The 26,203-nt window shown below is 33.1% G+C and overlaps 5 protein-coding genes across 12 annotated transcripts; all 5 read left to right on the top strand.

Annotated features, from left to right (window-relative positions):
• Positions 1-40: 40 nt before the first annotated feature.
• Positions 41-5,195, top strand: LOC103488218 (uncharacterized). 6 transcript variants are annotated; one of them, XR_001762431.2, is made up of 12 exons: positions 41-208; positions 367-424; positions 859-918; positions 1,332-1,433; positions 1,709-1,785; positions 2,112-2,235; positions 2,320-2,384; positions 2,740-2,809; positions 3,488-3,563; positions 3,706-3,793; positions 4,464-4,670; positions 4,916-5,195. XR_001762431.2 is itself a non-coding variant. In XM_017044437.2 (11 exons), the coding sequence occupies exons 1-11, from the start codon at positions 62-64 to the stop codon at positions 4,584-4,586; spliced, it is 987 nt and encodes a 328-aa protein (XP_016899926.1). In that variant the 5' UTR covers positions 41-61; the 3' UTR covers positions 4,587-4,839. The 6 variants fall into 6 exon arrangements, 3 of the variants coding, with proteins under 3 accessions (XP_016899926.1, XP_008445067.1, XP_008445068.1); XR_537395.3 differs by having other exon boundaries at positions 4,912-5,195; XR_537396.3 differs by lacking the exon at positions 4,916-5,195 and adding an exon at positions 4,763-4,839.
• An 89-nt stretch (positions 5,196-5,284) lies between these two features.
• LOC103488219 (probable nucleoredoxin 3) lies at positions 5,285-9,993 on the top strand. Of its 2 annotated transcripts, XM_017044420.2 has the most exons (4): positions 5,285-8,073; positions 8,190-8,293; positions 8,584-9,063; positions 9,344-9,993. In XM_017044420.2, exons 2-4 carry the CDS (start codon positions 8,195-8,197, stop codon positions 9,935-9,937), a joined length of 1,173 nt encoding a protein of 390 aa, XP_016899909.1. In that variant the 5' UTR covers positions 5,285-8,073; positions 8,190-8,194; the 3' UTR covers positions 9,938-9,993. The 2 variants fall into 2 exon arrangements, with proteins under 2 accessions (XP_016899909.1, XP_016899910.1); XM_017044421.2 differs by having other exon boundaries at positions 5,285-8,293.
• A 1,627-nt stretch (positions 9,994-11,620) lies between these two features.
• Positions 11,621-16,396, top strand: LOC103488560 (U-box domain-containing protein 52). 2 transcript variants are annotated; one of them, XM_051082238.1, is made up of 10 exons: positions 11,621-12,257; positions 12,647-12,765; positions 12,907-13,028; positions 13,319-13,524; positions 13,650-13,707; positions 13,911-14,265; positions 14,558-14,659; positions 14,729-15,157; positions 15,247-16,011; positions 16,152-16,396. In XM_051082238.1, the coding sequence occupies exons 1-10, from the start codon at positions 12,047-12,049 to the stop codon at positions 16,212-16,214; spliced, it is 2,430 nt and encodes an 809-aa protein (XP_050938195.1). In that variant the 5' UTR covers positions 11,621-12,046; the 3' UTR covers positions 16,215-16,396. The 2 variants fall into 2 exon arrangements, with proteins under 2 accessions (XP_050938195.1, XP_050938194.1); XM_051082237.1 differs by having other exon boundaries at positions 11,622-12,257; positions 13,316-13,524.
• A 724-nt stretch (positions 16,397-17,120) lies between these two features.
• LOC103488220 (UDP-galactose/UDP-glucose transporter 7) lies at positions 17,121-20,933 on the top strand. The gene is made up of 8 exons (XM_008446850.3): positions 17,121-17,473; positions 17,581-17,703; positions 17,802-17,907; positions 17,992-18,237; positions 18,961-19,071; positions 19,399-19,557; positions 20,367-20,510; positions 20,610-20,933. Exons 2-8 carry the CDS (start codon positions 17,663-17,665, stop codon positions 20,754-20,756), a joined length of 954 nt encoding a protein of 317 aa, XP_008445072.1. The 5' UTR covers positions 17,121-17,473; positions 17,581-17,662; the 3' UTR covers positions 20,757-20,933.
• A 1,450-nt stretch (positions 20,934-22,383) lies between these two features.
• LOC103488221 (trifunctional UDP-glucose 4,6-dehydratase/UDP-4-keto-6-deoxy-D-glucose 3,5-epimerase/UDP-4-keto-L-rhamnose-reductase RHM2-like) lies at positions 22,384-25,603 on the top strand. Its single transcript, XM_008446851.3, has 3 exons — positions 22,384-22,478; positions 22,698-24,319; positions 24,910-25,603. The coding sequence occupies exons 2-3, from the start codon at positions 22,760-22,762 to the stop codon at positions 25,351-25,353; spliced, it is 2,004 nt and encodes a 667-aa protein (XP_008445073.1). The 5' UTR covers positions 22,384-22,478; positions 22,698-22,759; the 3' UTR covers positions 25,354-25,603.
• Positions 25,604-26,203: the final 600 nt, after the last annotated feature.

The raw sequence follows: 26,203 nt of genomic DNA, 5'->3' as shown, positions 1-26,203 counted from the left end.
TGTAAAAGAGATATTGGGCCATGGATGCCTTGGGCCTCATTCAGCCCATTTCAAAACGCTTATGCTTCGCGCTTCGATCAGTTCATTATTCTCTCTCTCTGGCGCGCGCGCGGTTTTTCCCGGTTCTCGGTTTCGTTTGGTTCCCGCCGTCGACGTCCACATTTCCGTTATCCGGCGAGTTGTTCACTGCATCTCTTTGTGGCCGCCGGTGCTCTTCTAACCTTCTTTATAGCACTTGTAGTTGAAACTGGAGTATCAAGTACGCATAATCTAAGTCTAGGTTTTGAAAATGAAGCTTAATATTGCAATTTAGTTCTGATTATTTTCAAATCTTTGTTGTGATGTTACTGCTTCGGTTAATGTCAGGGTTGTTCCATGGCTTGGTACGAAGGCGTTGAGGAAAAACGTATCCTCATTGCTCCTGGTAGGTCATGTCTCGCTTAATCGTTGGATTTTCGAAGTGTTTTGTTATCGTTGCTATTTTGATTTACTTGTTATTTCTGCGTTCGATTTACTTTCATGTTCATTATCTCGTTTTTCTCTCTGGAGTCGTTAGATTCTTCACTGTTTTCTTTTAATATCTACTTGCTTGTACTAATATCTGGTCACTAGCAGAAGAGATGTGGATGATAGCCATAGTTACGATCGTTTGTGTTACCGTAGTACGTTTCTTTTCCTAAAAGTTTCCTGACTGACTGTAAACGCTTGATTGATACCATCATATGGTACTTGGAACTAAAAGATCGCAGGTTGAAGTTATTGCTTCTGGTTTTTTTGACACTTTAGAAGAAAATTTGAACTTATTTCATCTTCATTCTCAAAATTTTGACTCGTTTGTTTTTTCTCGCTCCATTGCAGATCATGGGGTCAAAGAAATTGGTACTGGATGCTTTCTTTCACTTCGCCATCCGAAATCAGGTAATTTAAAGGACACACTGTCATCGCATCTCTTCCCGTGGTCATATTGATCCATTAGATATTCCTTACCTACATCCTATTGGATGTTGAATATAAAAAATGAAGAAAAGGAGGAGAAATACTCGTGAAGTTAAAATACCGTGTTGTATGAACCTCCAATCTCCACAACGGTCTTCATCCTTTTTTGTTTGATATACCGTGTTTGCAACTGGAGGGAAAATGATAGTTATCTGAATTACTTTGTTTGGTTAAGTATTCTGTTGATGGGTGGCTTGATTATTAATTGAGACCATCTTTCTGCATAACTTTATCATGGATAACTGTACTGTATGAAAGTGTAAGCTTTAGCCATTGTTCATAATATTCTTGTCAAACCATTCAATTAATTGATTATATTTTATGTACTTTGACAGGAAACCCAACATGTTTCTTATATGTAAATGAGATGTTAGAGGAAATTCACTGGTTCAAGCAGTCATATTCATCGTGGTTTTTGGGAGACTATGTTACTGAAGGTAAACCAGCTACATTGGTCTGGAAATCTTTTTGTGGATGGCTTATTTCTTAAACTTATAGTATACCACTAATGATTAAAATCTTCTGAAAATTTCACAGATTCAAGAATAACGTATTAAAAAATGCAAACTAAATTATGTTAGAATGTCTCCGTTGTATTTTTTTTATTCCCTTCAGTCTAAGGAGAGGCATGGTTATTTTTGGAGTCATTTGTGGTCTAAATGCAAAAAGGATATTAACAATAAGTTTCTGTTATATTATTTTGTATCTACAGATGGCCGTCTGTATTCTGCCACCCCAGTAGATCCTGTATTCATTTTCTTGCCCATTTTTGAGGAAGCTAGAATGAAGGTACTATTACTGTAAAATCTGTATGATACCATAAATGTGAGATGCGACATAATTATATGCTGCATACGCATGCTGTTATTTTGCAGTCTTCAACAATTAGCAGTTTGGATATATGTTTGCAATCTGCTTGGAAATTAGAAATACAGTTTCAAGTTTTTCCTTGTTGGCTTTCTTTTTAATTTAGATGCCTATCTGTTTATCATGAAATGTTTGATCTAATTGTGTCCATTCAAATTCATTATAATATATTTATGGTTGCTGAAACTGGTAATTTTCTTCTTAATTTAATGCTAAATTTTGTGATTTTTCTTCCAAATTTCTTGAAGAAGGGGGATGATCCTGGGAAATTCAGGCAGTTAGATGACATAATGTTCATCAATGGGTATCCTGGATATCTGCATTTACTGTCCCTTGCAGAGAAGTCTATGCAAGTAGTTTGTGAGGTCAAAGGTGGGCATTTAGTTCATAAATTGGAAAAATAGTTCAAGCATGACTACAATCTATTCTCATTTCTGCTAACCTTGTTTCCTGCAGAAGTCGGATCATCTAGGTTTTTTAGGCTCGATGATTCAAAGGTATTGGCATGGTTATATCACAAGGTTTGTATCCGTCCTCTCTGCTAGTACTTTTCGATAAGATGAAAAAAAATTAACAATACACGTCATGACCAGCTTGTTCATATAGACTTAGCATCGGTGATTGACAAATCCTAGTTTTAAGTCAGTTAGTAGGAACTAGATGGTTGACCCATCTTTCATATTAGTTGTCATCCAGCATGTTGCTAACACGGGATTATCTCAAGCCACTTCTTCATGATTTGTTGCTATTTTCCTAATCCCCCTTCTCTAGCTCTTTTTATTTCATTAAACAATTGTTATTTTCCATAATATTTTCTAGAAGGGATTGGCTAGATTCTCTTACTTATTATTTTATTTTATGCCTTTATTGTTGCAGGTATGCCAACTGAAAAAAACTCTATGCACACTGGATAAAAACTATGCTGCAAGGGAAGAAAAAGAAACATGTACACTCCTAGCGAGAGGACAACTTTAAACCCCTTATGTCATCTTTTTTTTTTTTTTTTTTTAAATAATTTCTGCAGCTGGGTTTCTTTTGTTTTTATCTTCATCAGTCTAGTGTCACGTTGTAGGGCATACGTTAATATCACTTTGCACGTCTGAAGGGTATCATCCGTAGTTTTGCATCATACCTTTTGGATTTGAGTAGTCTGAAGCAATTATATTCAGACATGAAAGAGAACCTCCATATTCTGGGACCTCTATGTTGAACTTGATAATCATTATATGGATTAGGCCTCTTCTAATCGATGAAACTTTATGATTCATGGGAAACTTTCTTTTGGGCGTGCATGTTATGGTGCTAATTTTCTTAGTCAAGTGTAGTTGAATTCAGGAAATTGTTATGGATTTAATTTAATATAATATGTAGTATGATAATGTGGCCGTTGATATGGTTAAAAAGAACACAAATGAAAGAACAACTATTGGATAAGGAAAAAGAAACAAAATTAATGGATTTGTGGGGTTGGTGCCCTATGCATGACAATACCCAACATCAGGTGGTATCGTACTGTCATTGCATTCATTTTACATGAAAACTTAAGATTACATTTCCTTGGTTGTAACCATTTGTCTTTGAATGAATCGATAGCTTCTCTGACGAGCTTTCTTTCTTGATACAGTAAGCGACGCCGTTTCGATTTTAGGGGAATACTTGAAGGATCAACCTTGGTTGAAGCTTTTATGTGACCATCTCAAGTATATAGTCCTCAACTCCTTTTAATCTTAGCAATTAGAAGTTGTATATTTGACAGTTCCATAAATGGACACATTTTAAGGGGGCATGGAAGAAGGTGTATTTGATTGTTCTGAGATCGTGCATTGCTGATTTTGTTTGCAGGTTAAATTTTGCTGAAGCAACCAGAAAAGCATCGGATTCGGAAAAGGCTCCTACTAGCATAGAGAACAAATTTGATTCTATCTCACAGGTATAATACCTAATCACTTGTAACTGCATCAATCTTCTATTTCCTTTGCCGTACATGCTACAGACATAATTATGTCGCTCCTATTATTCTTGTCTGATCGATGTGTGTGGCCATGTTGAGATATTCCAAATCATGTTTTATGACTTGGGTCCTCAGATGATTTGATTAGCCTAGGAAGAAATAGTCTGAGTACATAGAAAACGGTTTAGCTTCTATCCTTTTCCTCAACTAATTTTGGGTGGTTGGTGGAAGTTGGCAGGGCATGAATTTTTAAATATTGAAAAATATCTTCTGTTCAATCAAAACCACTTTTCAAATTTATCTTATACGTGGCTAAATGATAAAAAGTACTTAAAAAGGATTTAAAAACGTTTTTAGAAGAAATACCTAGAATGTGCTTGGTTTAACCTCTTAAGTGCTTAAATTTGAAGATAAGCCAGTTTGTAAAAGATTGAAGGGTTTGACAACCATTAAAAATAGCTTATACTTTCATAGTATGTTTCAATTCAAACAGGTATTATCCATTTTTGTAAAATACCTTTTTCTCTAACCAATCCAAATATGCTCGTGGAGTATTTCACATCAAATCATCGGTTTAAATGCATAGAATTATAGGTAAAAATATGTACATATCCTTCTCAAATTGATTGTGCAAATTATGAAACGACAGGATAAGAGTTGGAGTGACGCAAAGAATACGAGAAATGGAAAGCAAGCAAAGAAGCCTAAGGTGGAGACAGAATCACGGAACATCAAGGACATGTTTTCAAAGGCTGCAAAAAGAAAAAGATGAAGCATTTCAGATATGTGATGATTTAAAAGCCAACAAATTAGGTCCTTGCATACTCTCTCATTTGTGCCACAGCAAGTCAATTTGGTAAAAGCATTAACTTACGCCTACACATGCAATGTCTCTCCCTTTTACTTTCTTATCAAATAGAAGAAAAGTGATTCTCACTTTACGTATAGGTAAATGAGGCAATCCATGGATGGAATGGTATATTTATCGAACTTACTAAAGGAAAAACTTTTAGGACTTTTGTCTCTATTTAGCCATTTGAAAATATGTTTTTGATACCATCTTTTACTTGAAAATTGAAATGCTTATATTGATGCAGGCAGAATTGGATTCCAAACCGATTTCACAAAGCATTTTTGAGGAAGGACTTTCAGCTTCTAACTTCCATCTAATCCGAGGTGCTGAAATAGGCACTTAGGATGTGGTTTAAGATTTCTAGATTATTTCAAAGCAATTACAAAGTTTAGGGTGTGTTTGGTTTAGTTTTATGTTTAATTTTGGAAATGTCATTTTGAAAAAGCAAAATTGTATTGTTTGACATCCAACTCGAAATATGTTCTGAGATATTTTTAAAATGATTTTAAACATGTTTTATTAAAATGATTTAAATGAAAATCACTTTTTTGAGGGAAAAAAAATCATTTAGAAGCAGTGAGTCCGTAGATTTTGATATTTTTTTAGTTTGGTTCATGATTTTTAGAAGCAGTCATCTTCTTAAATTTTAATTATGTCTTAAAGTTTTAAAATTTTAGGACTTTTTACTAGGTTTTAAACTTTCAATCTTGGATTCACATAAAGTTTCTAAATTTAATTGATTTATTGAATTTAAATTTGAACATACGAAGTTTTAAACTTTCATTAATTTTTCACACAAAATTAAAAGGAACCCTGTAGTGTAAGTTTGTAGGTTTATTATAGTAAAATCTTATTGATAGAAAAAAATTTGAAACTATTTATAAAGTATAGAAAAAAAAAACTTAAATTAACCAAATATTTTCCTGACTGTTTGGTTATTTTTGAAAATGACTCGTTATTATGCACTCCTGAAAGTCCAAGCGGACACAAAAGCTCAAAGGTAAGGGACTAATTTAATCCAAGTTTTATTTGTTTATTTTTAATTTAAAGTCACTAAATTACTATCATCTATTATTATATTATTTTAAAAGATAAATATCGTTAGTTTGATTTTATTTTAGTTTAAAGAACTGTTTCAATTACAAATTTAGCTCAGTAGTGAAATAAGTTCCAAAATTTGATATTTGAATAAGAAATTGCCTCCTAATTTTAGATCAAGCATTAACACTATTAATATTAAACACAAATTCATAATTTTTCATCGAGGATTTGGCCAATTGATTGTTTATTTTAAAATCTGAAAGTTTCTGTTTGTTTTAGAAAAATATATTTTTTTTTTATCAAATTATAAAAATTATTTTTAAAGTACGATGATAATTATAATTATGTCATCAAACATTTAATAATGAACTCCAATGTATTAAAATTTGCTTTTTCAAACTTGTAAAAATTGAACCTACAAAATGATAGAAAAGAAATATAGACTCAAAATTATATAATCAGCACAATTTATTCAATAACGAGTTATAATTTATACAATTACGAGTTAGGTAAGTTTGATGGTCCAATTTTAAAATTTAGATAAATCTTAATGGTTTTGGTTTTTAATTTTGAAAGTTATGCGAATATAGTTGTATCTATTATATAGATGTTTTTTGTAATTTACTCTTGAATTTATTAATAAATACTAATAAATGCTCATAAAAGTTAGAAAGAAAGCAAATGGTTGAGAGTTGAGACCTCGTTAGGTGATCGTTTAATTTCGCCTTTTACTCTTTTATTTTATTATATATATATATATATATATATAACTTAAATAATTAATTTAGTGTTATTTTTCATGGTTGTACGAAGAGAAAAAATGAATAATCTACGTCTTTGGAAGAAAAACATAAACAATACTAGAGAACAAAAAATTGATCTATAAGACAAAATTAACATTTGGAAAAGGGAATGTTAGACACTCTTTAGCTTCAAGGTTAAACTAAAATTGTCTAATAGATCGGTATGCATTTGAAAATGTTAAAACTAAATTATCATATAGGTTTAAGACGGCCGTAAATATAGCTATTAGATTCGAAGTATTATTATATACAACATCTCTTAGAGTTTATATATTTAATTATTATTACTAGAATTACTATCCATTTGAAAGTAGAGATTTGTATTAGAGTAAATGTCTAATAGGTATTAGGAATTCTAAAAACATATCGGCATATTATATATTTTCTTTAATCTTATATGAAACCAATTTTATTAATGTAATTTGTTACTTTTAATTAATTTTAAATTTTGCTTTTGCAACTAAAAGTGAATAAATTCCTAGATACAGGGACAAAGGGGATTTTTAACTAAAATGTAAATTAACCCATCTAAAAGGTCGTTGATTAATTCAAAGTTTGATTAGAAAAAAAGGGAAAAAATTTTCAAAGATGTATGAAATACTAAGAAGTGGAGTGAGAGGTGGCTTCAGAATTTGAAGGATCTGAAACTTTGGTTCATAGCATATCCCATTTTTCTGAGCATCAAATTCTCTCTGGAAAATTTTGCTTTCTTTCTCAAACTCCAAGTAAGTGGGCCCTTTCTCCTTCACTTTGAATTTGAAAACTCTGTTTTCTTTCTTGTTTCTACTCTTAAACAGAGATCATCAACTGCCTTTTGATTTTGTTTCAAGAATAAATTGGAGCGAAGGAATTTGAATCTTGGACCTCTTCCTCTACTATTTGATTATAAACATAGTTTTAATCATAATTATGATTCTACATTTGTTTTCTTTTATTTGTTGGGCGAGGTGATGATGATTTAAAGTAGGTAGGTTTAAACTCACTTGGGGTTGTTTTTGGTATAATGGAATAGATTTATGGTGTAATGTAATCCAAATATCATGTTGGGATTAAGCATTTACTAAACTCAGTTAGTTTCCACGATTTTCGATCCAACCCTCCTTCCTAACCGAAAATCTAAAGGAGTGTTGGTGTGATATTAAATTCATTCCCCAACACGCGGGCTTGAGCTTTTTGTAATTTAGCATATGATACACATACAGTCCTTTTCAAGAGGAATTTCAACGTACGTATGCTTTGGTGTTTGTATCATTTGCTTTTTATTTTATTCTTTTTCACCTTATCCATTCAATCTCTTGATATGTCATGTCACAGTCTTGAGCTTACTTAGGGACCAAAGAAATATTTTTTCTTTCTTTGTGGGAACATTAAATGTTGTATTTTACTTATCTAAAACAGGATATTCGCAAATCCCAATCCTTAAATTCTCTGTTGCCTTTTTACTTTGAACCTTTAGATCATCGTTCATGTTCCTCATCTTCCTTCACCACCGAAAGAGCATCGGAGAATATTCTTTCCCTTTTAAACTTGAACTGCTATTCTTCACAAAACAGAACATTATGGTACAATATTCTTACATTCCAACACTCTTTCTCTTGTACAAAATAATCCTCAGTGTGTATATATACAAAGAAATCTCTCTTTGATGGGTCTGTAAAAATTCTACTTCTTCTTGCAGTTCTAATGGCAGGGCCTGATTACAAAGCCAATCAAGACAAGGATGATTTTCTGCAGCTTTTGGCAGCTCTTGGAGTTGATTTCCTTCTCTCTGGTGAAGAAAAGGTTTCATTTTCTTTTCTCCCTTTCTTCATTCCAACATCTAGGAAAAGTGGGTTTCAATTAATTGAACTTTACTTTCGCAATCTGGACAAGACCCAACAAGTGGTTATCCGTACTAATTGGAAAACAAATGACAATATAAGAGTTAATCTACCATTTGAGCTCATAAGTTTAAGTCTGATCGATACACAGTTACATTACCTCCAATTGATGTTTCAATTTCTGATGTTCATACTACTATGTTTATCGGAATTCGATACTGAAAATGATCCGCTAATTTTCCTATATGATAGGTATCCCCAATATCATGTGCAGGGAAGATGATTTGCCTATTCTTTTCTGCAAACTGGTGTAGACCTTGTAGGACTTTCACTCCACAGTTGGTTCAACTCTACAACACTTTGCAAAAGAGAGGTGAAAAGCTAGAGATAATCTTCATCTCTTTGGACCATGACAAAAATGAATTTGAACAATACTTCAAGACTATGCCATGGCTTGCTGTGCCGTTGAACACCGAGTTGCAGAAACAGTTGTGCGGCAAGTACCATGTTGATTGCATTCCATCGTTTATTCCGCTTTGCGGAGATCATATTTTGAAAGAAGATGACTTGATTGGCTTCATTGAAGATTATGGTGCTGAAGTATTTCCTTTTACAAGGAAAAGGATGCAGGAACTTAAGGCCATGGATTGTGCCAAACGTGTAGAAGGAAGACTTGAAGAACTCTTTGGGAACAGAGGATATAACTATGTTATTTCTAGTCATGGAGGCAAGGTATAGTTTATATTCATTTCCGTCCTTATACATTTACAATTTTTCCCCGTCGTAGTATATTATATTTAAACATTCAAAAGGTCTCTTATAGGCTATTTAAGGCTTTGAATTGGTTAGTACAGTTAGTGGTTATTATAAACTTTGTTTCTTTTCCAATTAAAAAGAGATAACATGAAACAGTTGCCAAACGTTTTTTAACCAGAAACGAAAACGTTATAAACCTGATTTTGTTTCTTGTTTGAAGGTAAAGTTATAATGTTTTAAGTTGATGTGATCGCAGACACAAATATCTCAGCTAGTTGGAAAGACAATAGGCCTTTATTTTGGAGCATATTGGAGCCCTCCAAGTCGTTCCTTCACAGCCAAACTATCTAAAGTATACAAAGAAATCATGGACAAAACAGAGAATCATCACTCCTTAGAAGTAATCTTCGTCTCCACGGACCGAAACCTCGACGAATTCAAACTCAACATAATGGACATGCCATGGCTCGCTATCCCTTACGAGGATGAGACCCGGGGAGACCTCTACAGGATCTTCGACGTGAAGGCAATCCCAACACTAGTCCTGATCGGGGCAGATGGAAAGACGTCGAGTGAAAACGGAAGAGGCTTGGTTTGCTTGTATGGAGCAGAGGCATTCCCATTTACAGAAGAAAGAATATATGAGTTGGAAACAGCAGTGAAAAAGGAAGGAGAAGAATTGCCTTCAAATGTGGAGGATATAAAACACGAACATGTTCTTAAATTGGAGTTTGCAAAAGCCTATGTTTGTGATTTTTGCAAACTACAAGGAAGGTTTTGGGCATTTTCTTGTCATGTTTGTGATTATGATCTTCATCCAACTTGTGTTCAGCTCACAAATAATGTATAAAAGTAGAGATAAAGTTAGGAAGAGAAATCAAAGTAAACTATGATTTTTGCTTTTCATTATTGGACTACTTGTGAAACCCTAATAATGTAGTCTTTCGTATTCGTTCGGTTAAAAATCACCTTTCGTTCATACTTTTATAAAAATAATAATTTAATTTCTATGTTTTAAGTAGCATCGATTTTATCTTTATACTTCTAAATTGGTAATGACTCGGATCCTATACTTTACAACTTGTATTAAGTTAATTCTCATTGAATAAAATATTTTAGAGATTTATAAAAAAATTCTTATACATGTAGATCAAAAAGATTAGAAATCAAAAGTGTTTTTAATTAAATTTTGTAATTCATACCTTTCGAAGCAAAAAATAGTTACATTTTTTTTTTATCTATACTAAAAGCACGATTGAAATATAATTAGCAGGATAATTCTTTGAGATATTAAATAAATTAAAATATAAGTCGTAATAGACAATAGTTTTATTTTTATAAATTTATCATTGTTTTTTCTCTTAAATTTCATATTCTCAATTTCTTGTCAAGGCATATGAGGATGATTCTTTGAGATATTAAGTAAATTAAAATATAAGTCGTAATAGACAATAATTTTATTTTTAGTTTCTATTTTTTTAAATTTATCATTGTTTTTTCTCTTAAATTTCATATTCTCAATTTCTTGTCAAGGCATATGAGTTTTCAGTCACACCCTAACAATAAACCCAAAATTTTGAAATCTTCTCTTGTAAAGTTAATTTCTAAAAAAAAAAGAGAAAAAGAAAAAAACGAAATAAATTATCTTCATGGAAATTTTAATTTCATAAATTAAACTATGATAAATTAATAACAAGTGATAAGAAAAGCATTTGATTGCACAAAGGAAATATCAAAACCATTCCAACATATTTTTCAAAGTATTATATATTAAAAAATTATTGTAAATTATAAAGAAGAAAATGCTTACAAAATATATTAAAATTGTTATAACATTTGACTATGAACTATTATTAATATAGACACGACGTATTTAAAACTTTACTATATTTTATTTCATTTTATAATATTTAAAAACGACCTTTGTATATTAATTTTTTTTATAAATATAACAAATCAATAGACTATTTATAAAAAAAAAAAAAGAATATTTCGATCTTTCTAGCCAAAATGTAAAAGAAAAAAAATAAACGAAACCAAATCCAAATTACCAAAATTGAAAAGAATTTGTTTAACACAAAATTCAAATCTAAACTAAAAAAGAATCTAAAAAATCAAATCTAAACTAAAAAAAGATCTACTCAAATTTAAACGTAATAATGCGTTTATAATTATTTTGCAAAAGATCGCTCATATATTTATACAATAAATAATATTTAAAGAAAAGGAAAACAAGGAAGAGGATAGATACATAATAAAACATTTTTTTTCATTATTTGTAATTTTTTAAAGTGTTATTTAATATGAAAAATATTTTGAATGTAAATAAAATTATTAAAAATTTGAAGAAGCAAATGCACTTATTATTTGTGTTTTTTAGAAGCAAAAAAAAAAAAAAAAAAAGTCAAAGAAACACAATTTTTCATAACTAAAACTAAGAAAACTATACCTTAAAAGATGAAAAAAGAACAAAATAAAAGAGGAAAGGTAAGATAAATAGGAATTTACTTACCCATTAAAAAAAGAAAAGAAGAAAAAAGTCCCACCTGGATGAACGTCCCTCGAGTTGGCTTCAAAGTTGTCAAAGAAATTCCCAATGAAACAGAACCACCAACGAAAACAGACCCCGTAAATCATGCCTCTCGCTCGATTTCCAGATGGCTTTCCATCTCTTTATTTTTGGAACATCATCCCATCTTGCTTCCCTCAACAATTCAAGATTTTGTTTCCTCCTTAATCAATCCTTCAAACCCTCCCACACCCACCACACAACAAGGAAGAAGCAACCCAGAGAGAAAGACAGAGCTTGGTTGGGTTGCTTCTTGCTTTTGTGGGGGAAAAACACATACATACAACCAAACAAGGGATTAAGATCAAAAGGGGTTCTTCTTCTCTATCTCTCTTCTTTTTTCTTTTTGGTACCCCTTTTCCTTTTTCTCTTGTTTTTTTTTGCAGGGAAATGTGGAATCAGAAGCAATCCATTGGTAAGGAAAGGAAAGAGCTATCCACTGCCAATCAATTGGTGAGTATTGCCGTTGATAAGGATAAAGGAAGTCAACTTGCTCTTAAATGGGCCACTGAGAATCTCCTTGTAAAAGGCCAAACTGCCATCCTCATCCATGTTAAACTCAAATCTTCCACTTATTCTGGCTCTTCCATGGCTTCCCCTAGTAAGTACTGTGTAATGTTGGACAAAACTAATTGTTGTTTAGCATACCCGTTTATTTATCTCAACTTGCATTTTCATTTCTAGATAAATCTCTAACAAATGCTATAAAACAGGGAAGTTGTGATCATGTATTTTTGGAAGTTGGAACATATATGGGTAGAAGGGGGAAAATGTATGATGATTTGAGGGGATGGGGAAAATGGAGTCATGTTAGAATATTTCTCGGTGGATGTGGAAAATGGTATTGGGTTGAACTTGAGGTTGTAGGAATCATTATTTGATTGAGTTGAATTGGGGAAATTAGTGCTTTTTTGTTTTTTGGTTTTTATGCCACGCTCTTCAAATTTAGAATCTTAGTTATCTTCTATGAAATGTGTTTTTTGGGTGCAGAGGTGATGTCGGCATCAGACGCCGGCAATGTCAATGGCAATGTTTTGGTAAGCAAGGATATCGATCCGAGCACAAGGGATTTGTTCCTTCCTTTTCGCTGCTTCTGTACGCGTAAAGATGTAGGTTCTCCTCTTCTTTTTTATGTCTAATGAAGCAATAACTTGCAAGTATAACGAGTTTTGACATAGATATTAGAGAACATGCAAAGTATAATGTGTTTTGGAGTATTCTTATCGTAAATTTATCTTTTTTTGCATTAGATATTTTGCAAAGACATCGTTGTTGAAGATTTAGATGTTGCAAAAGCGTTGATTGAATATGTCACTCAGGCTGGAATTGAGAATTTGGTCGTTGGTTCCACATCTAAAAGTAGCTTCTTGAGGTTTGTAGTTAGTTTTGTAAATTCTTCACCCTCAAAATATCTTAAGCTGGTTTGGTAACGTTCTCATTTCTAATCCATTATTTTCAAACTTTTTTATGCAATTTTGGAAACATTTCTTCAAGGTGATAACCTAGAATGTAAAGACTAAATATTTATGTTTCTCAAAAGCTGGAAATAAGAAGAAAAAGTTACCAAACTACCCCTCAAACACTTTGTTTTATTTGTTTGAGTTCAAATGGAATTCAATTTGCCTTTTTGGGTGGTTTTCTTATTCAATCTTGCCTCAGAAGATTGAAGACAACAGATATTCCAGGCAGTGTTGTCAAAGGAGCACCAGATTTCTGCAATGTTTATGTCATATCAAGATCGAAAATCCAAACAATGCGATCAGCCTCACGTCCTGCTCCAGTTTCATCTCCTCTTCGAAGTTTATTGCTGAGCCAAACTGTTATCAAATCACAATCAGCCGAGTCACTAGTTCCTCAGATTCAAACGAGTTCAGTTTTTTCCTGTCATGTTGTACAGCATTTTCTTCTTTTCTTTTCATTTTTTCCCTCCCCGTTATAGTACATTTCATCTCTACCATAATTTTCCTTAAATAACCAGTCTATTCTTAACTAGGACCTGAAAAGCCTCCCCTTGAAGCAGCACGTAGATCTCAGGACAACATCGAGTTCAGGTCAGCAACATGTTATACTAATTGTTTTATTATGACATCTTAATGAGTTCAATATATTTTTCTTAGTGAGAGTATAACATTGACAGTGATCAAAGGAATGTAAAGGAGAAACTTGGCTATGAATGACGTTATTGAACTCATACTGGCTTCTTTTTAGTTAGTAAACTGTTAAGGGCTAGTAAGCAAACTGTCTTTTGGAGCAGGTCACCGTTCACTAGGAAAGGCTACAATGGAAAAATGCCAGGGGAAGTCACTCTGCCAGATACGGATATTTCTTTCGTTAGCTCGGGAAGGCCGAGTGTTGACCGATTATTCCCTACATTGTTTGACAATGCGGATACTGGAAGGGTTCCCCCACGACTGTCCAGTGGCAATGATGCTGAATTATATAATAGCTTTGAGTCACAGCAACTTGGACGCAAATCATTGGATGGACGCAAATCATTGGATGGACGCAAATCCCTGGATGGACGCAAATCACTGGATGTAAACTATCCACCTGAATTTTTATCGGTTTTCTCAGAAAGTGACAGATTGTCAACTTCGTCACAGAGTATGGTAAGTGTTAAATTATATTCTTGAATTATGTTTATTTGATTATACAATTGAGTTAGATTATCTTGTGTTTCAATTGTTTCTTATAAGAGGTCTTATTATTTTACTTTTACCTCTTTAGTGTAAATAGGTTCTTAATTTGAGTATGTAGGGTTAAACATTTAATCTATCAATGGAATCGATTTTGACAGTTTAATTTGATTCACATCCCCTTTACGAGCTGGGAAACAAAATGAAATTGTTGTAGAAAACTATAGAAGCTATGAGGCTGAGTTTTATATGTTGATGACTGCAGGAAGAAGTAGAGGCTGAAATGAGGAGGCTGAAGTTGGAACTAAAGCAAACCATGGAAATGTATAGCACAGCCTGCAAGGAAGCACTAACAGCCAAACAAAAGGTGAAAGAAATTGTATTTTGTATGGAAATAGTTAAGAAGTTTAAAACAAACTCTTCACATATGCTGCAGGCAATAGAGCTTCAGCGATGGAAATCTGAGGAGGAACGAAGAATAGAGGAGGCAAGATTTGCAGAGGAAGCTGCTTTAGCCATGGTTGAGCAGGAAAAGGCAAAATCTAGAGCCGCTATTGAGGCCGCTGAAGCTGCTAAAAGGATAGCTGAGTTGGAAGCACAGAAGAGAATTAATGCAGAAAAAAAAGCATTCAAGGAAGCAGAAGAGAAGAAGAAGGCATTAGATGCTTTGGCTAACAATGATGTCAGGTATCGGAAGTACTCGATCGAAGAGATTGAAACTGCTACTGAGTTTTTTTCAGAATCTTTAAAGATTGGAGAGGGAGGCTATGGGCCTGTTTATAAAGGTTATTTGGACCACACAGCAGTTGCAATCAAGGTCTTACGTCCGGATGCGGCTCAAGGAAGGTCACAGTTCCAGCAAGAGGTGAGGAACCTAACAATAGCCTACCCAGATTCTTCATATGATTTTCGTTATAACATAATCTATTAAACTTGCTTCTGGCATCCATTTAGGTCGAAGTACTAAGCTGCATACGACATCCTAACATGGTTCTTCTCCTTGGAGCATGCCCTGAATATGGCTGCTTGGTCTATGAGTTCATGGCACATGGGAGCTTGGATGACTGCCTCTTTCGCCGGGGAGAAAATTCAAAACCTCTTTCTTGGCAGCGTAGATTCAAAATTGCAGCTGAAATTGGCACTGCCTTGTTGTTCCTCCATCAGACTAAGCCTGAGCCTCTTGTGCATCGTGATTTGAAACCAGCCAACATCTTGCTCGATTGTAATTACGTTAGCAAGATTAGCGATGTTGGTTTGGCCAGGCTTGTTCCCCCATCTGTAGCAGACAGTGTGACACAATATAGAATGACTTCAACTGCCGGCACGTTCTGTTATATCGATCCTGAGTATCAACAAACCGGCATGCTCGGCGTAAAGTCCGACATATATTCTTTGGGAATAATGTTTTTGCAGTTGATTACAGCAAGGGCACCCATGGGATTGACTCACCATGTGGGAAGAGCTATTGAGAAAGGGACTTTGTCCGAAATTCTTGATCCATCCGTTACCGATTGGCCAGCTGAGGAAACGTTGTGCTTTGCTAAGTTGGCTTTAAAATGTGCAGAGTTGAGAAGAAAAGACCGGCCTGATCTTGGTAAGGTTGTTCTCCCAGAACTCATCAGATTTCAATCGGTAGCCGAAGCCGGCATTGCATTCGTTCTGGGGATGGACAGTGTTAACAGTCCTGAGTTCAGCCGCAGTCAGGCTTCTACGAGAAGAGTAAGCTAAAGAAATTCATGATCTATCAATCGATAATCTTATATTTCATTCCTTCTTGTGATGCTACTTTCCCTTTGCAATTTGGGTTGTTTTCTTTTTCTCTTCATTCTCCTAACTTCTTGTTGATTGTATGGGTACAGGACAGCGATTGTTTTTCCTCTCAATCTAATGATAGCTATGGAGTCTTATTGCGCTCGGGGTAGTAGTAAAATCTCTTCTTTTCCAAAAGCATGCAGATTTATGAGGATCTGTATTGGGGGACAGGAAAGTGATAAATTTTGTAGATAATTTAGTGTCCATAAGTAGCATCTGTAATGCTCAAAGCTGTAAGAAACGTCTCTTCCATGCCTATTATGAAATTTAGATCAGCCTATTCTTCATTTTACTTCTTTGTTCTTCCACCTCCACTTCCCTTAATGTTATGTATTTTGATACTTTTACATTTGTATATAATAGGGTATTAGACAATGTAGAATATATTACATCAATTGTAGCTACAATGTATATTAATTACTTTCAAGATCTTGTGAAAACCCACATTTAAAATATGATTATCAAAGATGCTGCTCGTGGATTCCAATCCAAATTCATCCCATTTATAATCATTTTGTTTTTGAAAATTAAGTTTATATTATAGTATTTTTTAAGGTCCGTAACAACAAAATCAAAATTTGAAAATTGAAAAAAATAGTTTTAAAACTTGTGGCGGCTAACAATTCAAATATTCTAGTTAAGAACAAGTGATTAAACAATGGTAAAAAAGCTATTGTCACAAACTCTACCAATAGGGGAAGAAACACTATCAAATCGAAAATCTATAAAATCTCAAAACCTTGGATAGACTCTTATCGTGTAATTTGATGTGATGAATAAAAATATCTTATAGGACAACTTTACGTTGTTTTAGTAGCATAATGTATACATATATATTAAAATTTTTAGTTTTTATTAATAATAAAAATATTCACAGCGCTAAATCACCATTTCTACGAATTAGAAACCTATCATTTTCGTCACATTTTAAACTTTGGTTTAAAAAAATTTAAAGAAGTCAATATGATAATGAAAAGGGAAAAAAAAAGAGTAAATAATGATTCTCGAGAGGTTGAAAGTTGAACTTGAAACTTCCCTGAAATTTGAAGTTGGAGAAGAAAGAAAGAAAGTAACAAGTGAGAGCAATCCCACGAGTTCCTCGTAAATGTTGAATAAATATGTTGCGACATTTAGCGACAAATTGGGTCTGAATCCAAATCTCATGGCTATGGCTTTTTTTCCTTTCCCATTTTTTCAATTCTACGTTTCCTTTTCTCATCCAGCTGTTTCTTCTTATTGGGTTTCTCCCCATTTTTCTATACTCTTCAAAACCCACTCTCTTTCTCCTTTTACTTTCTTGCTTTCACTTCCAAGTTTCCAACTTCCCACATGTTCCATCCCTCTCAATTCATGGACTGCAATTTCACAGGTACCCGATTTTTATCGCCGTTTCTGAGTTAGATCTTTCATTTCTCTTTTGAGAAAAACTCGCAGGGTGTTGATTTTGATGATGGGTTTGCGTCTGTTTTCATTTAGGTGATTGTTTCTTTTGACCCATTTGTCGGTGGTTGATTTGGGGAAGTTTTTGCCGGTTTATTTTCTGATCTAGCCATCGACAATGGATATTCTCGGTGACCCAGATAAGAATTCTTATCGGAGGTATTTTATACAGATCAGTTGCTGCTGAATCTTGAATCCATTGCTTTTTTTTCTTAATTTACTAACGAGTAATTGAGTGTGGTTGCTCTTTGTTTTAGTCTTGTAGCGGCTGTATCTTATGGAATTGCTTCGATGGCTATGGTTTTTCTTAACAAGGCTGTACTTATGCAGTACTCACATTCAATGACCCTTCTTACTCTGCAGGTACATTTCTGCAATGGGATTATTGTTTTGAGTTTTGATTTGTCTTTTCCTCTTTTAATTGTTTTATATCTATGTTTTTCTTAGCAATTGGCAACCACATTGCTTATTCACTTTGGTAGAAAAATGGGTTACACGAAAGCCAAGGGGCTTGACATGCAAACAGCTAAGAGAATTTTTCCTGTCTCATTGTTCTATAATGCAAATGTGGCGTTTGCTCTTGCTAGCTTGAAAGGGGTTAACATCCCAATGTATATCGCCATTAAAAGACTCACTCCTCTTGCTGTTCTGATTGCGGGGTTCTTTTCAGGGAAGGGAAGGCCCACGGCACAGGTATTCTTAGCCCATTTCATAACCATTTTGTTTTGGTTTGGTTTTCATGTTGTTTGAAGTTATGTTGGTTTCCTCACAATTTTTTTTGGGTAAGCTTTACACCTTTAGCCAAATTTAGAAAACATGAGTAACTTTCTAAAATCTACTTATTTTTGTTTTCAAATTTTAATTTGGTTTTTACTATTTGAAAAAATGTTTTCAAAGGAAGAAAACTACGAGTGATATTAGTATTTTTATGCTTATTTTTTAAAAACAAAAAACCAGAAACAAAATGCCAGTCAAACAAACCTAGTTTTCTGAAATGCATGCCTTGCATAGTTTTGAAAATTAATGTCTCTAAGGTCATTAAGATTTTCGTAATCATGCCTCATTATTGTATTTTTTTCCAACGAGATGACTTGTGTCCAATATTGAAATATCTGGCAATTTTTCGATATATCCGTAAATTAGAAGATTCAATATTGATATTGAGGATTGAAGTTTCATCTACTAATCTGAAAATGAATAAGAATACTAATAACTAGTTCTATCACTTAGTTCGGAAGTAAAACATCTTAACTATTAATTTAAACAATTTTTACAAATGACTTCGTTTATAGAAATATCCATTTACATCTATATTTTATGGATATATCTGTAATTTTTTAGCTTCGATATCTATTTATATTTTAATCCTTGTTTGTGTCTACTTCGTTTAACCAAAACAGTCCTTGTGGAATTCAGGTTATTTGTTCAGTACTCTTAACTGCTGCCGGGGTTCTTGTTGCTGCATTGGGAGATTTTTCATTTGACCTTATTGGTTATAGCATGGCCTTCACTTCTGTTTTCTTCCAGGTATGTTTTGAGTAGTCCGTAGTTTCTCTCACTATACTTTTGCTAAGACTTAAATCAAGGTTTCCTCTTGTGTTTTAACTTATGTGAGCGAGGTCAGTTTATGGGTTCATAGGAAAACGAATAGGTTGGCAGTGTTTTACTCAGGTCTTAGGGAAAAGGGAAAATTATGAATAAAAGGATGGTGAGTGTTCAAGGGTGGCTATTGAATATTCATCTTTTTGTCTTGTTTGTGCTTCTTAGGTTTTATCCTTAGAAATGCTTATTAAATGATTGAACAGTTGAACTCACTTGTTTGCTTTCCATCTTCTTGTCTACTTTTTATTGCAGACTATGTATCTTGTATTGGTGGAGAAGTCAGGTGCAGAGGATGGGCTTTCGTCTATTGAGATCATGTTTTACAACAGCTTTTTGTCTCTTCCTTTTCTGTTATTTCTGATTTTATCCACGGGTGAATTCCCAAATTCTTTATCTTTATTATTTGCAAAGGTCAGTTTCTCTTTAAACCATTCCTTTTTTGTCGAAAACCGTTCATTTTTATTCAAGTACAATAATTCTTAAAGAAGAATTGTTAGACTGCTCGAGGAGTTCTCGTTCAACCTTTCATCCTGTGCTTTCTTTTCTTTAGAGGTGTGAAACTATTCATTTGGTATAACATTCATCGGTGCCTGCCTAAATTAGCTTCTTTTGGCTGAAATGAGCTGTTTTTTCTATTTTTTCATCTCGTCCTGAAAGAGAAGCTGAAAATGAGCTGCAATGCTCAATTCCGATGCTTATATTGACATTGTCTCCTCGTAACTCTGGACACAATTGTACAACCTATAGAACATATCTTTTTCAAGTAAGGTCGTTTTTGGCATTGGCTGCATTTTTCTTGGAGAACTTGGAGAGAATAAGTTCATCCATGGTGGCAACCCACTTAACTATTACTTTGACACTCAAGTGTCCTAGGATCTAGTGGATTGTTTTGCGAGAACAGTCAAGGTGTGTGCAAGTTAGTCCTGGGTACTCACATACATACAATTAGATTCCATACATACAATTGATTTTTTATAGAAAAATGTTTCATTAGATTCCATGGCATAAATGTAACTTGCAGATTAATTAGAATTAGAGAAATGAGATTTTGCTTAAATGTAGTGATTCGATGCTGCTGACTAAAAGTGAGTTTGAGATAATTTTGCACTGTGATTTTTAGGTTAAATTTGTGTGGTCACGATCATTAGGACAAAAGAGATCTCTAACTTTTGTACTTTCAATCTTATAATGTTAACATTGTTGTTTTTCAATATTTTCAGAGTAATTCATTCTCCTTTTTGGTTCTCTTCCTCCTTTCATTGGTGATGGGGATTGTTCTCAACTTCACAATGTTCTTATGTACCATAGTAAACTCCGCCCTAACAACAACAATTGTTGGAGTTCTCAAAGGCGTTGGATCGACTGTAAGCACTCCCTCTTTCTGGACTATCTTTATCTATCTTTATAGTCGGTGGTTCTGTTACCGTAACCGAAGCTCATGTGTTCATTCTTTTGTCGGTCAGACGCTTGGGTTTGTTATATTGGGTGGCGTGGAAGTGCATGCTTTGAACGTGACAGGCTTGGTTATCAACACGGCTGGAGGAGTCTGGTATTCATATGCCAAGTATCAACAGAAGAAAAACAGACCACCGAAATTAACATCGACCTAGAGGCTCGTCTAGGTTGCAATTTTTTGCTTCATATAGTGTGATTCATTTGTTGATGAATAATATAATCAAAAGGTTTTCAATGGGAATAGTTTATACTCAAATTTGCTGTAAGCTTAGAACCTTAGTACAAAAAGTTTGATATCCTCTTTAATTAACATGTGGCTTGATTTTTTTTAATGTTTAGCTAAATTAACTACTAACCTTAACAAATTGAGTATTGAGATTAGACCCATTTTTATCAATCATTGAATATTTGAAACTTAATTTCTCATCCGGATTAAAAATGATATTTAATTTTTTTTTCAAACTTTAAAAAATGCATAGAAATTTAAAGTTTTCTTATTTTAGATAACTTTTTAAGCATATTGTCAACCAATTTTAACACTAATCAAACTAAGTTGAACAATATATAAACAACAAAATTTGATTTTTTAAGTATCGATCGATATCTTTTGTCTACGTAGATAAAATGAAATTATTTTATTCATTTAAAAGATAATGTGTTTGTACAAATTTTGAAAACAATATATTTTTACTCAATCATATTAAAATGTTAAGTTTTATATTAAAATGTTAAATTTTAAAATTTTAAATACAGATTTATATTAATTTGTTAAAAAAAATTTGCATGACTTCTCTTCCCATTCATTTGCATTTACCAACAGCAGCTGCCATCTAGGGCTTATTTGCTTAAATCAATAAGTAATTTTCTATTTTTCTGTAGGCCAGTTCGGTTCAGATTGGACAGGATAGTTCATATTAAGGAGATGAAGATAAAACAATGAGAATTTTAAGATTCATTTTGATTTCAATCAAAGAAAAGTTTTGAAATTGTATATTTTATAACATTTTCATTGGAATCACATTTTAAAGCGTTACGGTTGTTTGAAGGAGAATAAAAGTTAGAAGAAGAATAAAAGTTAGAAGAATCTCAACATAAAAAAGCAACCAATAAAAAAAGAATAAAATATCACAATAATATCAGATAGTAAAACAAAAAAAAATTAGATGAGTCTTTTAATAAATATACACCTTTTCTTAAATAAAAAAAAAGGTCTATCCTTCATTAAAACTTATCAAAGAAAATAATTACTAAATAAAACAATAAACATGAAAGGTTAAAGTTTAAAGTTTGTAAATCGATTCAAACCCTCAATTTAAACTAAAAATTGTTCGAAGAGCAATAAATTGAATCATAAGAACAATTTTAATTTGACGTTACAAAAACAATAATCTATAAGTTGGCCATAAAAAAAAATAAATGGTTTTTTAGAAACCAAATTTATAATCCAAACTATTCTTTTTGGTTGGAAAAAGATAATCTAACTAACTTTAAATCAAAACTTCAAAACCATTAATCCAAACCAAATTTGTAGAACAAAATCATAAATTCATATCCAAAATTTACATAAACATATAATCTCCCAATTTTTTTAAAATCATTATATTCTTGAAACTATTTTAAACCAAACATAAATAAATTATATATTAAAAAAATGGAGGGATTTAAAATAAAATAATAAAAAAAGATTAAACAGAATTAAGCGGTAGATTCAGCACGTAACCATTGTTTTAGCCTTTTAATCACATAGTCAGAGATCTATTTAAATTTCTTAACAAACCATTACGACCCTCAGCCTTTTTTATCGCTCCATTTTCCATGTTTTCCCATAACTTTCCATCAATTTTCTCCTTCTTCAACCTCCATTATTCACCCTCTAAGTAAGTTCTCTTCTCTGTTCTTCTTTCTTCTTTCTTCTTTTTCTTTTCATTGATTTTATGAACTTAGATTAAATGGGCTTTTGTTTGTTTATGATTTAAATTTCAGGATGAATTCTCTCTCAGTTTCTTTTTCTATTTTGTAATTTATGGTTTTCGAATTTTGTGTTCTTAATTCATTTTAATCTTTCGTTTTCCTGCTTGTTTTGATCTGATTCTAAGGATTCAAAGTTTGAAGGAAGTAAAAAATTCCAAGGCTTTTTGTTAGTGGTGATTATCAACAAATGGCATCAGGAACTGAGCCGTATGCTCCTAAGAACATTCTAATCACAGGGGCAGCAGGTTTCATAGCCTCTCATGTCACTAATCGTTTGATTAAAAACTATCCTCATTACAAGATTGTGGCTCTTGACAAGCTAGATTACTGCTCCAATATCAAGAACCTTGGCCCTTCTCAGACCTCTCCCAATTTTCGATTCATTAAGGGTGATATCGTCTCTGCCGATCTCATCAATTACCTTTTGGTTGCTGAAGAAATCGATACAATTATGCATTTTGCTGCACAAACACATGTCGACAATTCGTTTGGGAATTCGTTTGAGTTCACGAACAACAATATTTATGGTACTCATGTTCTTCTTGAGGCCTGCAAAGTTACTCAAAGGATCAAGAGGTTCATTCATGTCAGCACTGACGAAGTTTATGGTGAGACTGATTTAGAGACTGATATTGGGAATCCTGAGGCCTCACAGCTTCTTCCCACTAATCCTTACTCTGCAACTAAGGCAGGGGCGGAAATGCTGGTTATGGCGTATCATCGGTCTTATGGCCTCCCGACGATAACCACTCGAGGCAATAATGTCTATGGACCTAATCAATACCCTGAAAAGCTTATCCCTAAATTCATTCTCCTGGCCATGAAAGGTGAGAAGTTGCCAATTCATGGGAATGGCTCAAATGTGAGAAGCTATCTATACAGTGAAGATGTTGCCGAGGCATTTGAAGTGATTCTTCATAAAGGAGTGATTGGTCATGTTTACAATATTGGGACCAAAAAGGAGAGGAGAGTGTTGGATGTAGCAGAAGATGTTTGTAAGTTGTTTGGATCAACTCCTGAAGAAGCCATAGATTTTGTGCAAGACAGACCCTTCAATGATCAGAGGTATTTCTTGGATGACCAAAAGTTGAAGAAGCTGGGATGGCAAGAGAGCACACCATGGGAAGAAGGGCTGAAAAGGACAATGGACTGGTATACTCAAAACCCCGACTGGTGGGGCGATGTATCCTCTGCTCTTGACCCACACCCTCGAATCTCTGTAGCCACTCATTCCAATGAAGATTCCTGGTTCTTTCAGTATGGATTCTCAAGACTGACAAGAACGTGCAGTGAGCTCAACAAAGACAGTGGTTCTCAGCGAAAGGAGCAAGGACTGAAGTTCTTGATTTATGGAAGAACTGGCTGGATTGGAGGTTTGCTAGGCAAACTGTGCAAAGAGAAGGGAATTGAATTCGCATATGGTAGTGGAAGATTGGAAGATAGAAGATCCTTAATTGAGGATATAAAGCGGACGAGACCAACTCATGTGTTCAATGCTGCGGGGGTCACTGGAAGGCCCAATGTGGACTGGTGTGAATCACATAAGATTGAAACTGTAAGGGCGAATGTAGTTGGGACACTGACTCTTGCTGATGTTTGTAAAGAGCAAAATCTCCTGTTGATGAACTTTGCAACTGGTTGCATTTTTGAATATGACAATAAGCATCAACTAGGATCGGGTGTTGGATTCAAGGAGGAAGATAAGCCAAATTTTATAGGTTCATTTTACTCCAAGACCAAGGCCATGGTAACAGCTATCATCTTTCTCTTGCCTTTTTGAAGTTTTTCTATTGAATATTACTTACCTTGTCAAATACATCGTTGATTGAGTTATGAGATTATCATCATATCATGTGACAACATATAAATCACTGATAATTTGTCCCTATATTATGCTCAGTTCAATCCATAATTATTATGCATATCATTTTTGGTGTCAAGAAGCAGTTCCCTTTGAGAAATGATTGATTTCTAAACTATCAGATGTTTTTAAGATGTATCTTCAATCCTCGAACAGTTAATTGTTCTCACTTTTGAAATTTTGTATAAGTTTCTATATTGTGAAAAAGTTTTGAAAATATGCAAACATACTTCAATGTGATTGTTATCTTAGAAACCAATTGATGACTTGGTTCTGAACTGCTGAGCATAATATTTTGTATTTTTTACTTGATTCTCTCGTTTCAGTATGACATTATTTTGAAAGTAGCTGTTTCAACTAGTTGAATATTTTGTATTCTTCAACACTTCGAATCGAGCGTGGCTTACGAATGAAAATCTTAACTATCCTTTGCAAGGTTTTGAACCATTTTATTGCAATGGCTCGATTTTTTTCAGGTTGAGGAGCTGCTAAGAGAATATCCAAATGTGTGCACACTGAGAGTGAGAATGCCAATATCATCAGATCTAAGCAACCAGAGAAACTTCATCACCAAAATCAGCCGCTACAACAAAGTAGTGAACATTCCGAACAGCATGACGGTGCTGGACGAGTTGCTACCGATCTCCATTGAAATGGCAAAGAGAGACTGCAGAGGGATTTGGAACTTCACAAACCCAGGGGTGGTGAGCCACAATGAGATCTTGGAAATGTATAAGAAATACATAGATCCGAAGTTCACATGGGAGAATTTCAACTTGGAAGAACAAGCAAAGGTGATCGTGGCGCCGAGAAGCAACAATGAGTTGGATGCTTCAAAGCTAAAGAAGGAGTTCCCTGAATTGTTGTCTATCAAAGAGTCCATTCTTAAGTATGTTTTTGAGGCCAACAAGAAAACTTAAAAGAAGACAAAGAAGAAGAAGAAGAAGAGGAAGATAAAAAGAAATTTAAATTGAGTGAGATTGTTATCTTTATTTTTTTTCGTTGAAGAAATTTTATTAGATAGTTTTTGGTTTGGCATTTTGGTTCATATGACTAACTCTTTACTGACATTATATTTATGTATTTGTTAGGGGAAGGGGATTTTTTTTTATATACATATGAACTTCCAAATTATTTATTCAAATAAGATTTAAGGTGTGGTTTTATTTATACTTTACATTCTTCAAAATGACATGTTTGCCCTTATCTCTTTTTTTTTTTCTTTTTCTTTTTGAAAAATACAAATGATTGTTTCTAAATTTTTAAAGATTTTAACAGCCTCTTTTCATATGCTACTCAATTTCAAAATCGTTGTTTTTATATTTACTTATTTAAATTAATCTAATGAATTTTCTTGTTTAGATTTACTTATTTTAACCTTTATTTATTCTTTGCTTTTAATTTCCTAATAATTCAAATATGGTTTATGAAATTGATTTATTAGAAACAAAATTTAATTTCGGGTACAATTGAGTACATAATTATTTTAGCCTTTTTTTTAGAATACTTTATTATTTATTTTATGTTTACATTAATGACATTTTAATGATTATTTTTTTAATGTTTTATAGAATCTTTTTCATTATAATGATTCAATGTAAATATGTAAAATTTAAAATTGATTTTTGAATAACAATTTTTAATCATAAATTTTGGTAACTGTTAGCAATCTTAAACTTAAACTTCAAAAATTCTTGAAATAGTTTCCCATAATATATATATATATATATATATATATATATATATATATATATATATATATATATATAT

Source organism: Cucumis melo, chromosome 3, assembly GCF_025177605.1.
Source record: "Cucumis melo cultivar AY chromosome 3, USDA_Cmelo_AY_1.0, whole genome shotgun sequence".
NCBI classification, from domain to species: Eukaryota; Viridiplantae; Streptophyta; class Magnoliopsida; order Cucurbitales; family Cucurbitaceae; genus Cucumis; species Cucumis melo.
The sequence above is the reverse complement of the archived record's forward strand: the minus strand, read 5'-3'. Positions and strand labels throughout refer to the sequence as shown.